We start from the raw sequence: 13,897 nt of genomic DNA on the forward strand, positions 1-13,897 counted from the left end.
GCTACATAAGCGCACAGCACTGTGCAGCAAATGATCAGGAAAAGGGGTAATAACCACCGCGGTTTAAGAGGATTACTGCCGTCATCTGTGGGTGAGGACTCCCGTGGGCAGAGGCAGGCTGGCACCAGCCACGTGGGCAGAGGCCCTGGTTCTGGGCCCAGAACCAGACTTGGCCCCAGCTTGTGTCTCTAGTATTTTTTGTGACTTTTTAAAACTTTTTTGTTGAGGTATAACTTACAGAGGGTTAAATGCACAAACTGTGGTCCAGGGCCTCTGCCACTTGTTCAACTTGGGCAAGTTACCTACCACCTCCAGGTGCCTTCCTTTGCACTTGCTTGTATGTCGAGTGAGGAAAACCGGTGTGTGCCTCACAGAGGGGATGGTGTAGCTACTACCAGAAAGTGCTTGAAACAGTGACACAGAAGTGTTCAATAAATACTCGCCAGTTTCATTATTATTAAAGACTCCATTCAAATGTCTGCTCAGCACAGCTTCCCTCAGGCAGTTATGCTGACGTGTCCGCATTCACGGCTCCCCAGTTTCTCCCAAGCTTTTCCAAGTCCAGGACATCTCAGCCTGCTGCTCTCAGTGTATGACAGGCACGGAGGAGGCACATCTTCAGCTGATACTTGAAGAAACTGAGACCCTGAGCACACATGTACACACACACACACACCACACATGCACACACACATACAAGTAGCTTCACCTTTTTCTCTGCCACTCAGCATTGGGAAACTTCCATCTCCCTCCACGGTACTGCACCCAGTCGGATCCAGAAGCCGCCTAGACCGGAGGCCCCTTCAATGCATGGCACTTCCATAAAGGACGGGTCACAGCCCCATCACTGCCATCCACGGGTGGATGACAACGCAAGGGGGGACAGAGCGCCCTGCCCGGTCCCGCCTCCCTCCACCTGCACCTTGGAGGGAAGCCCTCTCCCACTGCATGTGTGTTGCACAAGCCCTGGAAGGACCAGCCTAATCCACTTCATACCAGTGCCTGGGCCAGTTAGCACCAGTACAGAATCAAAGACAGTAAGCTGGCTCGAGGCCTCAAGAGATGGAAGGAAGATCTGACAATCACATTCCTTACTCAATGGAGAAAGTAAGGGGCCACGATCGCTCTGGCAGCATTTTAAAGATGAGAAGTAGCAGACGCCCACGCGTGAAGGCAGGAGAGCCCCAGCTGTGGTGGGAGTCACCTGGGAAGGGCAGGCTGAGCCTCGCTCCAGACACCTCAGAACCCTGAAGGCCAAGGACTAAGGCAGGAAGCCCGAGGGAGGAGCGCCCCAGTCCCCAGGGGCGAGGCTTGGTGCGGTGGGACAGATGGCGTTCCCCTTCTGTGAACCCCCCACCCCTTTGCCTCTGTGAGTTCCCGGCAGGGTGGGGCCCCAGGCCACCAGGCTAGAGGTAGGTCCCTATCTCATGGAGCTATCAGATGAGACATCGCGATCGGAGTCCTCAGTCTCGCTTGGCGGCGGCGGCGGCGGGTCGCTAAGCGGGACCGCAGTGAAAGCAGGAGACTTTCTAGAAAAAAACACCAGTTGTCACCTTGGGGCAGGGAGGAATCCTGATGACACTGGCATTCCTCTCCCGTGGCCTTACTCTCTGGCAGGCCAGTGAATGCCATCATCTTAGGCAAGGGCAGGAGGGCCACAGGGGTGAGGGTGGATGCAGGGTGAGGGCAGTGGGGAAGGGAGAGGGAAATCCCTCCCGCCCCACCCTGACGGGGGATATGGTCCCTGTCTTTATCCTGGGGACTCTGGGAGGCTCAGAGTTCAGAAATATCTCAAATCGCAGTATGAGAGATGTTGTCTGAGCCCGAGTGCAGACTTGATGGCCCCAGCTTTGTGTCTCTCTGTAGTATTTTTGTGACTTTTTAGAACTTACTTTTTTGTTGGGGTTTAACTCACAGAGAGATGCACGAACTGGGCCTGGCTTTCAATAACAAACTGCCCCCATGCCCCTTCTGTTCCTTGCCGGTTTTTAGCTACGGGGTTCTTAGGGCTTGCCCACCAACGGCCTCTGGTGCATGAACCCTTGGAGGAGGACACAGAAGGCGGGCCGCACCCCACACTCCAGGGGGAGGTCCTCACCGGTCTCCAGACTGGGTGATTAACCGACGGCAGGTCTCCATCTGCACGTCCAAGCCCCGCTTCATGCTGCACATCTCCATGTACTCGTGCAAGTGCCGGTTCATGTCATTCTTGGCCGTGGCCAGCTCCAGCTGTGGCAGGCGCAGGACGAGACCATCCAGGTCAGCAGTGCCCCTGCCCCTAACCCCCAGGGGCTAACACACCAAGAGCACCAGGCATGGGGCCCAGGTGGCCACGGGTGAAGGCTCAGATTTCAAAATAAGTCAGATGCTAGCGCCTGGGTGGCTCAGTCGGCGAAGTGGCTGACTCTTGACTTTGGCTCAGGTCATGATCTCACGGTTCGTGAGCTCAAGCCCAGCACTGGGCTCTGTGCTCACAGCAAGGAGCCTGCTTCATACCCTCTGCCTCCCTCTTTCTGCCCTTCCCCTGCTCTGTGTCTCTCTCTCTCTCTCTCTCAAAAATAAACATTTTTTTTTAAATAAAAAAGTCCAATCAAGCCAGAAGGCACCACTATACCATCATTCCTTTTAGTTTTCCTGGGGATCTTTGCCTACAGAGGAAGGCAGAGGTCTCTGCTACAGGCCTGCATTCTTGCAACAGACCTTCACTGACAAGAGGAACCTAATTGTGGGCAGGAGAGAGAGCCCAGGGTGGCTATCTGTGCACGGCCTTGCTCAATCCCTGGGCTTCCTGCAGGCCCAATATAATGCTGCACCCAGTCTGTCTCCCTCACTAATTTGGGTGCTCCTGGAAGGTGGCCACAGGCCTTTTTAAAATTTTTTAATTTTATTTTTCATAGAGAGAGACAGAGCACAAGTGGGGGAAGGGCAAGAGAGAAGGAGACACGGAATCTGAAGCAGGCTCCAGGCTCTGAGCTGTCAGCACAGAGCCCGACACGGGGCTCGAACCCACAAACCACAAGATCATGACCTGAGCCGAAATCAGAAGCTCAACCAACTGAGCCACCCAGACGCCTCCATTTTTTTTTTTTTTAATGTTTATTTTTCAGAGAGAGAGAGCACAAGCAGGGAAGGGGGCAGGGAGAAAGGGGGACAGAGGATCTGAAGTGGGTTCCGTGCTGCCAGCAGTGAGCCCCATGAGGGGCTTGAACTCACAAACCTCGAGATCACAACCTGAGTCGAAGTCAGAAGCTCAACCAACTGAACCACCCAGGTGCCCCCGCTCCCAGCCCCAGGTCTTACTCATCTCTGCATGTGCCCAGCCCCAAGATGGGAAATTACTTAGTGAGCCTTTTTGAAGTAGCCATAAGCCTCATGGCACAAAGGAGGGGACCTGCCCCGCACTGTTGAAAGAGGCTCAATCCTCCTCTTATCACTCTCATCTCCTGAGTGGGCAGTTCTCAGAATCCAACAGAAAGACTTCTGCCACACCCAATGTCCTACTGCATATAAGATGTATCCCGGTTCAAGAAATGTTACATGTGGGAAAAGGTGGGCTCAGAATCAAGGAAATACGAACTCCCTCTGAGCCAGATTCTGCCACAGGCTTTGAGGTAGAGCTGAGAGGAGGGGTGATGTGGAAAAGATCTGGGCCAGAGACAATCTGCTGCCTCTCTTTGTTTGGGGTACAAAGGACAGGGGCCAAACAGAGAGGCAGAATAAAATGGCTTGGAAGTAACCTGCTTGACTGCCTGAGAGCAAAGAGAAAGGGTAGGAAACTACCCGTGAATAATCTGAATTGGATAGAGGAAACCACCCAGAACTAATCCAAACTGGACAGGGAGAGGATGGGAACTGGGAGGAAGAAATAAATGGGTCACAGGGCCGGAGAGAAGAGATGGTGGCCTGGGTGGGTCAGAAGCCTAGTGAGTACAGCTCGGATGGCAGCCCTGGTTCCAGAGCAGCAGGGCGTGCTCAGTGCAGGAAGGCATGATGTCACCAGCTCTTGCCCAGATTGGCTGCCACCTACACCCCAATTTCTCCAGCTAAGGAGAGCAGCAGGGGAAGGGGCTAGCTTCCGGAGCCCAGCACTCACCAGGACAGGAAAGAAAGAAATGAAGCAATTATATTCTATCCAAAGACAAGGCTAGGACCACCAGCTGTCTGTACATATCTGTACATATACCCTTACTTCATGCATTTAAAGCAGGGGTGAGGAGGGGCGCCTGGATGGCTCAGTCGGTTGGGCGTCTGACTTCCTCTCAGGTCATGATCTCACAGTTCATGAGTCCTAGCCCTGTGTCGGGCTCTGTGCTGACAGTTTAGAGCCTGGAGCCTGCTTTGGACCCTGTGTCTCCCTCTGTCTCTGCCTTCCCCTGCTCACGCGCTGTTTCTCAAAAATGAATAAACATTAAAAAAAAATTTTTTTTTATTTTATTTTAAAGCAGGGGTGAGGAGAGGCAGCACCACAGTTGGGAGGCATCTAACAGCCTCCACTGAAAACTGCAGACTCACTGTGTGGCCAGAGACAGGGTAGGGCTGGGACTAGATGGAGAGGAAGGATGAACTCCCTCCCAACCTCCACCTGGGCCTTGGCTTTACCACCAACAATGGGAAATGCTCCTTGCATCTATGCCAGTGACCCCAGGATGGGTCACCAGGGTCAGCACTGCACCCAAAGCCCCCTGTCAGCTCTCCCAACACCTCTCCTAACACCAATCAGCTGCAAGAAAAGAGGAAGACTGTGACATGGGTGTCAAGGAGCGAGCAGAGAGCGCCTCTCCCTTCCCCTCTACTCAACAGAGAACAGAAACCTAGCTGCGCCTTTAAAACTTAGCATCTGTCTGCCTGGGCAAGCAACAAAAACAGGCTGGCTTAAAGGAGCAGGACCACTTGATGTGTGTTGGGAGGATGAGCATGTAGGAGAATCATCTGTCAACTTCCATCTCAAAATGCGGGCGGCGTGAGACAAGCAAGGGTATAAATGTGCTACGTGGGCTTGAAGAGAGGCCGAGAGTTACAGAGGCCCACATGCGTCTTCCCCAAGCCGGAGCACTCAGGGCCAGGGAAGGGTCCTCTCCACGAGCAGGAGGGCACCCAGGATCCGCAGCCAGCCCCCTCCCCTCAGCCCCGTCACCCAGGGTGCCACAAACCGCCACAGCCCTGCAGACCTAGCATCTAAGTTAGAGCACCCACTTCCCTTGCCATCTCGAGAAGGATCTTCCAGGCTAGGGAATGACAACGGAGGTTCCTCCATCAGCTGAAAGGCTGAACTGAAGAATCACCCAAGTTCAAGTTCACTTCTTAGAGGACTCCACTATCACACCACCAGGAGTGATAATACTAATAAAGCCGCCATGCAGTATGCTTACTAGGAGACAGACACTGCCCTCAGCTCTACGTGTGCATCATTTCATTTGATCTTCAAACAACCCTGTGAGGAAGGTACGATCAAGATCCCGCTTGAGGGGCACCTGGGTGGCTCAGTCAGTTAAGCATCTGACTCTTGATTTCCGTTTGGGTCATGATCTCACGGTTTGTGAGTTCAAGCCCCGAACTGGGCTCTGTGCTAGCAGTGAGGAGCCTGGTTGGGATTCTGTATCTCCCTCTCTCTCTCTGCCCCTCCCCACTCACTCTGTCTCTCTGTCAAAATAACTAAGCTTAAAAAAGAAAAAAAAAAGGTCCCGCGTGACAACTAAAACAGGCTGAGAGACCATAAGCAGCCTGTTAGAAGTTGGAGTGGTAGAAAGTAGGTGACAGGGCTGAGATCGGAGCCCACATCCGTCCTCCTCCCTGGAGAACCTGAGGTCTTTCTTAAGGTTCCACCCCCACAAAAGAAACGGGGAAGGCCTGGTGTCTGGGGTCCCGCCGCCCCGCTCACAACCCACGGGCCACCCGTGGGCCTCGGCTTCAACGCTAGTCTTACCTCTATTTGGTCAATGGTTTCCTGATATTCTTTTTCCCGGGTTTTGAACAGGGACTCGGTATCTTTGATCACCTTCTCCAAACTGTCTTCCTGCTGCTGAAGCGGAAAGGGAAGCAAGGGAGAGGCCAATGGAGAGGGTGGTGGGGGCATTCCACAGGGGCGAGCCAGGGGAGAGAGAGAGAGTCCGGTTAAAGGAAGCTGCTGAAAGCCGAGAGAAGGAAGAAGGAAGACGGGAGAGGCAGGTACAGGATGGAGGCCACAGAGGGAAAGCAGCAAGGAGTGCAGGGAGGGGAGGGGGGGACGGGGCGTCCAGCTGGGGGGCAGGACTGGCGGGGCCCTGAGGCCGGGAGGGGCCGTTACCTCTCCCTGCGCCTCTGCGGCTGCCATGGCATAGCCTGAGAAATCCTCCCAAAGCAGCAGGGTCTCCTCAGTCTCCTCCCAAGTCAGGCTGTCACAGTCGTCCTCAAAATCATACTCCCTCCTAGAGACAGGGAACCCGCTGTCAAGAGGGGGGTGGGGCCTTCCTGCGGGCGGAGGGCCACTGTCGGGGAGCTCCGGCCTCTGGGGGGCTGCTGAGGGTGGGCCTGGAGGACTCGGGACTCACAGCTGGTTGAGCATGCGCTGCATCTCCTCGTTGATGCTGAGGGCTGTGCTCTCCTCCTCATCCCCATCGGGCTGGCGGGGCCCATCACTCTCCGACAGGGAGGTGTCCTCCTCGATGGCAGCCTTGCGCTCCCGCTTCCGCCCCCCCATGGATGGGACCTTAATGGGAGACAAGTGCAGAGACTACAGAGACGAGGCCGGGTGCATGAGGAGAAGGGCGGGTGGGCGCCGGCAGGGGTGGGGCGGGTGGGAGGGGAGAAGCGTGAACCAGCGGGAGGGCGGGGTGGACAGAGAGAGAAGACACAGTTACAACGACAGGAACAGACACCAGAGTTACCGAGAGACAGGCAGACAGACACAGATGGGGACAGGGCTGCAGACTGAGAAGGAAGAAAAAGAAGAAACAGAAAATAGGGCGGTAAGATCAGGGGAGAAATGGCCTGTTGTGACCACGCTATGATGTGCATAATGGCTACAGAGGATTTGTTTTCTAAAAAAAAAAAAAAAAGTCTTTCTAATGAAATGACCAAACTAAAAGGAAAGTTTTTGGCTGCAAGGAAGAGGAGGACGCGGTGTAGACAAAGGAGAACCTGAATCATATATCCAGATCTGGAAAGCCGCAGAAGGGATAGAAATGAAGCAAAGAGGGCACGAGGTAGAGTAAAGGGGGGAAGGGCAAGGAAAACAGAGACAGGAAAAGAAATCTGTGCTGAAAAGCCCAGCGGGTCAAAACTGACGGCCAAGGCCTGGGTGGTTTAGAAACTGGGACTGGGACATTAAAAAGCTTGCATGAGAGCAAAACTAACCAGCTTCTTCTGTGGAGAAAGCAAGAAAAGATGAAAGAAAGAGAGGAGAGGAGGTGGACAGAGGAGAGAGAGAGGGAGGGGAGAGATGGTGTTAGAGACGCTTCCAAACCTTCTCTTTCAGAGGCTGTTCCTTGCCCCCCAAGACTCGTCCCACCAAGGGCCCCAGGGGGCCGAGGTAAGGTCCTCCAAGAAGGAGGGCAGGGCCCGGCTCCCAGCCAGCAATGATGCAAGGTTCACGGCCTGCCCCCACCCTCTCCTGAGGAGCTCAGGCATCGGGGAGGTGTGGGCAGGGTGTCTGGGGCCAAGGCCTGCCCTCGTCCCGGGGCCTGCGGGCAGCCCAGTGCCCTCACCTGGAACATCTTGATCATGTCCTCACAGTTGCGCTGCTGAGCCACGTCGCATAGTTTGGCGGTGATGTCGATGCGGCGACAGATGTCCATATCTACCTTCATGGCCTTTTCCTGGATCTTTGTGTCCAGCTCAGACAGGTTCTGTCCGGGGAACGCAGGGAGCGGTGAGGAGGCAGCCAGCACTCCGGACAAGGACCAGTAAGGGCCCTGGCAAGACCCTCACCCTTCCAGTCACATATCACCGCTGACCCCTCCTCCTGGACGCCCTCCCCTGGCACTCGTGGGCTGCTCATGCAGCTGGCGCGCTGTTCGCACGGGCGGGGGGAGCCCTGGACACGGTGGCCCGGGACGTGCAGGGGCTCCCTCCCAGAACTTACGCTGCCAGAGAGAGAGGCCAGTGGCAGTTACAAGAGTGGAGAAAGTATTACAAGAAGAATGGCTGACACTTCAGCATTACGTCTGTGCCAGCACGGTGCTAAGTAGAGTATGTCTTCACGGGCACGCGCCTTGCCTCGCCCATTCCACAGAGGACACAGGCAGAGCGGTGGGGGGACTCACCAGGGCCACACTGCTAGCAGCTGAGCCGGGATCTGGCCTCTTAACTAACTGCTTAACCACCTCTAGAAATGAGGGAGGCCACACTGCCTCTCAGACACGACACTGGGACTTCCGTTCCTTCTCTCCCTCTTGAATGAGGGTGGGGTGGGGGGCAGACAGAGGGAGAGGCACGGCACACCAGGCAGCGGCAGTGACCAGGAAGTCAACCGGCCCAAACTCGAGGGGCCCGCCTGCTCTGCCGGTTTCGGGGTGCGGCGGCTGCACTCACATTGCTCATGAGCCCCTTGAAGACCACCAGCTCCGCTTTCAACTGCTCCACCTTCATCGCTAGCTCCTCCTGGCAGGCGTCAGCCTCTTGGGCTTCCTGCAGTCAGGGAGAAAGCCCCACCATTAGCGGCTAGCGGCGCTGCCGAGGTAGGAGGCAGATGAAGACAAGGAAGGGCGGGGGGGGGGGGGGCAGCAGGGGGCTGAGGGTGCTGGGGGGGGGCAGGCGGCCCTCACCTCCTGCAGCTCGTTCACTCGCTCCTGCAGCTGTATCCGCACAGTGTACTCCTCTTCCCACCTGGCAGACACGGGGGGCAGGGGGGGGGGGCAGGGAGGGAACGTGGGTGCAGAGTCCCACCCCGCCCCGGCAGCTCCCTGCTCCCCACCCCTCTGGCTCAGGGCTCTCCCTGACTCTAGGTCTGGTGCCCTAGATGCACCGGGGCTGTGGGCAGCCACGTCTGGCCGGCCAGCGGGTGGCCAGCCGCAGCTGTCCGGTGGCTCCACACTTCCTGGCAAGTGCGAGTCGGCCAGCTGCCTTCCTGGAACCTCTGGGCCGCGCCCCAGGAACTGTATTTAAGAGCAACTGCTGCCACTGTGCTCCCTCATGGCGCCCATCCCCTCAGGCCCCAGCCCCACCAGCTGCCTGGCTGGCCTCCTCCCCTGTCCTGCCCGCACCAGACCACCAGGCCCACCAGCCCGGTCCCCCACCTTCAGTGGCACAGATCCGGTCTCCCGCCTCCTGCCTGCACCAGACCAGGGCTCCTCTAGCCCGCTGCCCTGCCTCTTGTGGTGCCATTTAACCCTGGAGAAGCAGCTGCAGGACACACACCACATCAACAGAGTTGGTCAAGAGCCTGGTAGGAGATGCTCAAAGTCCATCCCCCACAAGCTCCAGAAACCACCCACCCAGGACCCATGGAAGCGAGCCGTAGAGAGGAGACCGGGCTGGCCCTGAAGCAAGAAACCTGTGGGAAGCAGGAGCCTGGAGTTCCCAGGCACCCAAACCTGGAGGGACAGGGAGATCAGAGTATGAAAAAGCGCCTTGCTCTACAGTGGCTGGGAACCAGAAGCAGCATGTCCTAGGCTCTAGAATTCCGAGACTAGAACCCCAAGTGGCTAAAAGACACCCTTGGCCGCAGGCAGGGTTGGCTGCCCGGGCTAGGTTTTTCACTCAATGTGAGTCCACGGTGAGCCGGCGCACAGGCCCTGGCATCGCCAAAGTGAAAGGGCAGTGGAGGCGGCCATGGCCCTGCTTAGGGTTTTGGGACCCTGCGAGGGTGGCCAGGATGGCAGAACTTCTCAGACCCCGTTCACACAGACTCTCAGTGCCTGCCGCTTCTTCCAGTGTGAGAAAGGAGGGGATGATACCACGAGAGAAACCACAGTATCAGTAACATGGCTTAAGTCTCAAAGAGGACGGCAAGAAAAATGAAAGCCCAAGCGAGTGAGTTCTGCAGACATGGGACTCAATCCTCCCTTCCCCACCTCCATCCTCCCCCCCAACACTCCTTCCTCCTCTCCTCCCCGGGTTCGCCTGCGGCCTCTTCCCTGTTCCTCCCCCCCATCTGCACTGCAGTGTTCCTAATAATAACTCCTCTACATCACCCGCTGCCCCTCCTGCATGGGCAGGGAAGAGGTGGCCAGCCTGGCCACCACCCTGCTGGCCCATCACACAGCCCAGCCCCAGGCCCTCTTGGCTCTCTGTCCACCCTTCCCTGCTACCCCCATGTCCTTCCCACTTTTGCACTGGCATTCTCAGACAGTCGGGGCCAGAGAGGGGCCCTCGCAGCATCAAGTTATACAGTTTCATAGATAAGACTTTATCTTTTTGGGGCCTGTGGTTTCTCCATCTACAACCTGAAGGCATGGAACGCAGTACCCTCATACTCCTGAGCCTGTGAGTCCCTGGAGAAAGAAAGCAAGACTCACAAGGTGACGATGGCCCTGGACAAGATGCATGGGAAAGGGTAGCAAGCGACAAATTCAGGTAGAAATTTAAGTAAGGAAATTAGGGAAGGATTGAGATGAACACAGTCTTAGAACACACACAAAAAATCTGAAAATAAGTCATCTAGAAGTTACTAGAATTCTTTAAAATTTATTAATTTTTTTTAGTATAATCTCTACACCCAACATGGGGCTCAAACTCAGGACCCCGAGATCAAGAGTCGCATGGTCCCCCTGGATGCTTACTAGAATCCTATTTGCTCTCCATCCAGGCTTTCCCACAAATAGGTTCCTTCCGACCTCCATTCAAATCTCACCTCACTTACAAGGTCCCCTAGACATGAGTAGAATTTGAACAATTTCCGTGTATTCTGTGTTTACTAAAGACCTCTCTCCCAAATAAATTATATCCTGGAGCAAAGTGAGGAAGCCGGGGCCATTCCTACACTAGAAAAACTGAGGCCAGGAAAGAGAGATCCACCCAAGGCTGCACACAGCAGGGGTGCTGAAAATAGAACCCAGGAGGCTTCAGCTCCTTCCCAGTTTAGGGCTCAAGCTATACCCATGACTTCCGGGCTACTGACAGGAGCTACAGTGTTGCTTTAAAGAGAACAGAACGAGGGCACAGGATCTGGGGTGGAAGAATGAGTAACTGCCAGTGTCACGTACCATACAACTCTAGCTGCGGGGCCCTCTGCACAGCAGCATGCTGCAGAGCGATGAGCTCATCAGTCCCCAAGGAATAACTCTCTGCTGCCCTGGACAGCTGGACCAAGGACAAACACTCTTTCAGTTAAGAAAAAAAAAAAAAAAATACCGGAGAACAGCAGTTGTTTCTGTGGTTATGGATGCATTCCAGAACTGCCCCCGTTCTGCTGCTGACAGTGTTAATTAACTCGTGCAGGGGCAGGGGCGGGGGCAGGGGCAGGGGCAGGCTGGTTTTGGGTGGCATCTTCGTGATGGCTTTAGGAGGTCTGAGAGTCCCAAAGGTACTTATAACATGGACTACAACGAAGGAAGCCAGCATGAGGACAGGACTCAACCTCAGAAAGCCTGCTGATCTGCGATCTGCTAGACTCTAGCAGGTTACAGACCCCTGAAGGTTGCTCCCAGACTCAGGGGTAATTTCCCATAGCATTCAGCCAAGCCCCAGCCCACACCAAGCTGCAACACAGGACTGCAAAGGTAGTTCCCAGGCCTGTCCACAAGGGGTCAGAGTAGCTGATTAAGAGGTTAAACCTGATGGCGCCCAAACTAAAGCCTCCTTCTGACCTGTCATCCTCCTCCTCCACCATGGCATCCCTCAAAGTCTACAAAGAGCTGGCTGTGCTCGTGCTCCTTACTAATGGCCTGGTTATCAACCCTCTGAGGGATCCACTTGTACAGCCAGCGCTAGCATCACATCCTTTCTCCTGGCCCCTTGTGCTACCCTGCCAGTCCCCCGCAGAAAGCCAAATCCTCATCCTCAGGGAGCACTGGGCCTGCCCTCCAGATGCCTTGTACTCGCAGGGTGTGTCCATATTCTCAACTTTTCCCCACTCACTTCCTCTGCTGGCTCTACTCACATTTCGTCATCCTTTGGCTCTTTGTGCTTCTACAGATTCCCCCAGCCTCCATGGCCCTAGGACAACTACCAGTCCCTTCCCCCTTTCCCTAGGGAACTCCTTTTCCCCTTTTTTTCTTTTCTTTTCTTTTTTCTTTCCTTTATTTACTCCACACAATGTTCTGAGGCCCCAGAGCCTTTCATATGGAACTGAGTAGGTAGGTACCCAGTTTCCACCGAAGCCCAGAGCAGGGGTAGGATCGCCCACTGTGAGATGCAGCCCCTCCCTCACCACCCCCTCCTAATTTCAGTAGACTCCCAAATGAAAGCGATTATCCTTTTGATCAGTACTTGGAGCTTCTATCACAAAAGTGCCCTGGGGGCTGAGACTGGTATTACCCCAGATGTGACCTCTCAAATGTGAGACCCTTTCACATCTCATACAACCCCACAGAACAGGGGCAGCCAAACACTGCGGTCTAGATGAGACAGAAAGAAAAGCCACAAGAAAAATATGTATTCCCCACAGCACTCCGCTCCGAGTCTCCTTCTTCCTGTCACGAGTGCGACTTCTGCATTCCCTGTGGATTCCCGTCTTCCTGTATCCAATGCCGTGTAAATACTTCCAAGCTCCTCCTTACACAGCAGGAACTTTACTCTCATTTTATTCCTCCCTGATTCTTGGGCCGCAACGCTCTCCTCTCCTGGACCCACACCTAGTCCAGGCCCCATGTGTGGCATGACACTGAGCCCGGTCCCCACCTGCCCGGTCCCCTACCTCCGCTTGTACTCGTCCCGCTCGCGCTTCACTTTAGCCAGGACGTTGTAGAGCGCACGGATCTCGGGGGTGATGGTGTCGATCTGGACGCCCACCCCGTCGGGGTGCACCCACGACAGGCCAGGCCCTTGCACCAGAGTGGGCTCCAGTCCCGGCCCGAGCCGGCGGGCGTGAGAGAAGGACCAGATGGTGCCGGGCATGAAGCGGGCTGACGAGGAGTAGGAGGTGGAGGTGGAGGTGGAGGGCGACGAGTGGCTGGCAGCGGAGGGCACGAGGGGGCCGGCTGGCGAGCGCGCGGGCGAGCCCAGCACCCGCGCCGACTGGGTGCAGACGGCGGCCGGCCGGGCGCCGAGGGGCAGCCCCAGGGGCCGGATGGGGCTGACGAAGCCGGTCTGCACGGCCTGGTCGCGGCGAGCCAGGCCCCGCCGGCCCTGCTTACCCTCCTCCAGCGCCTGCTGCAGCTGCTTCTCCAGCAGCCGGTTGCGGCGCTCCAGCTCGTGCACCTTGGCCAGAAAGCAGCGGAACCGGAGGTTCAGGGTCTTGAGCACGTTGATGTTGGAGCCCAGGTCGTTGCGGAGTGCCATGGCGGCGGGGGGCGCCGGGCCCGGCCCGGGCGGCGAGTAGGCAGCCGGGCCGGCCGGGGCGAGCGGCGCCGGGGACACGTCCCCTCCCCCGGCCAAGTGGTCGCCTCCCAGGGGTTCCCCTAGCGGTCCGGCCAGCCCCTGCTGCTCCTGTTGTAGGAGGAAGAGGTTGGGGCCGAATAACGGATTCATGGCTGCGTCTTCTGCTGGGAGACCGAGACCGCTACAGGAGCAGGGATGGAGGGCAAGGGAGAAGAGCCAATGAGGCGCCAAGCGGACGCGGAACAACCAATCAGACAGCTCGGCGGGAGGGGCAGAGGTCAGGGGGGCGGGGAAGGGCAGGGAAGAAGCCAATGAAAGGCTCAGTTGGAGGCTGGCACCTGGACCTTTCCGGGTCTGAGGCTGAGCGAACCCCAGTCCACGCCTGCAATCCAGCCAGGGTGGCAGAAAGACATAAAATCCAGGCCCTTCAGTACTCCTTGGGTTCTGGTGGCAGGATGTCCATCCTCCCTACATCCCTATTGCCCTCCTCTCCCCGGAGTCC

The 13,897-nt window shown here is 56.3% G+C and overlaps 1 protein-coding gene and 1 long non-coding RNA gene across 4 annotated transcripts; both read right to left on the reverse strand.

Annotated features, from left to right (window-relative positions):
* Window positions 1–427: 427 nt before the first annotated feature.
* Window positions 428–13,602, reverse strand: IFFO1 (intermediate filament family orphan 1). Of its 3 annotated transcripts, none has more exons than XM_053225750.1 (9): window positions 12,773–13,602; window positions 8,742–8,802; window positions 8,509–8,604; window positions 7,683–7,823; window positions 6,528–6,685; window positions 6,284–6,404; window positions 5,924–6,019; window positions 2,099–2,229; window positions 428–1,525 (listed from the first exon to the last, which is right to left on the reverse strand). In XM_053225750.1, exons 1-9 carry the CDS (start codon window positions 13,543–13,545, stop codon window positions 1,426–1,428), a joined length of 1,677 nt encoding a protein of 558 aa, XP_053081725.1. In that variant the 5' UTR covers window positions 13,546–13,602; the 3' UTR covers window positions 428–1,425. The 3 variants fall into 3 exon arrangements, with proteins under 3 accessions (XP_053081725.1, XP_026929922.1, XP_026929921.1); XM_027074121.2 differs by having other exon boundaries at window positions 428–1,529; window positions 5,924–6,016; window positions 12,773–13,600; XM_027074120.2 differs by having other exon boundaries at window positions 428–1,529; window positions 12,773–13,600.
* On the reverse strand, window positions 9,281–12,766 carry LOC128316336 (uncharacterized). Its single transcript, XR_008300080.1, has 3 exons — window positions 12,522–12,766; window positions 11,121–11,217; window positions 9,281–9,318 (listed from the first exon to the last, which is right to left on the reverse strand). It is a non-coding gene; the product is annotated as an uncharacterized LOC128316336 (long non-coding RNA).
* Window positions 13,603–13,897: the final 295 nt, after the last annotated feature.

The sequence above is a fragment of the Acinonyx jubatus genome, chromosome B4 (genome assembly GCF_027475565.1).
Source record: "Acinonyx jubatus isolate Ajub_Pintada_27869175 chromosome B4, VMU_Ajub_asm_v1.0, whole genome shotgun sequence".
Taxonomy (NCBI): domain Eukaryota; kingdom Metazoa; phylum Chordata; class Mammalia; order Carnivora; family Felidae; genus Acinonyx; species Acinonyx jubatus.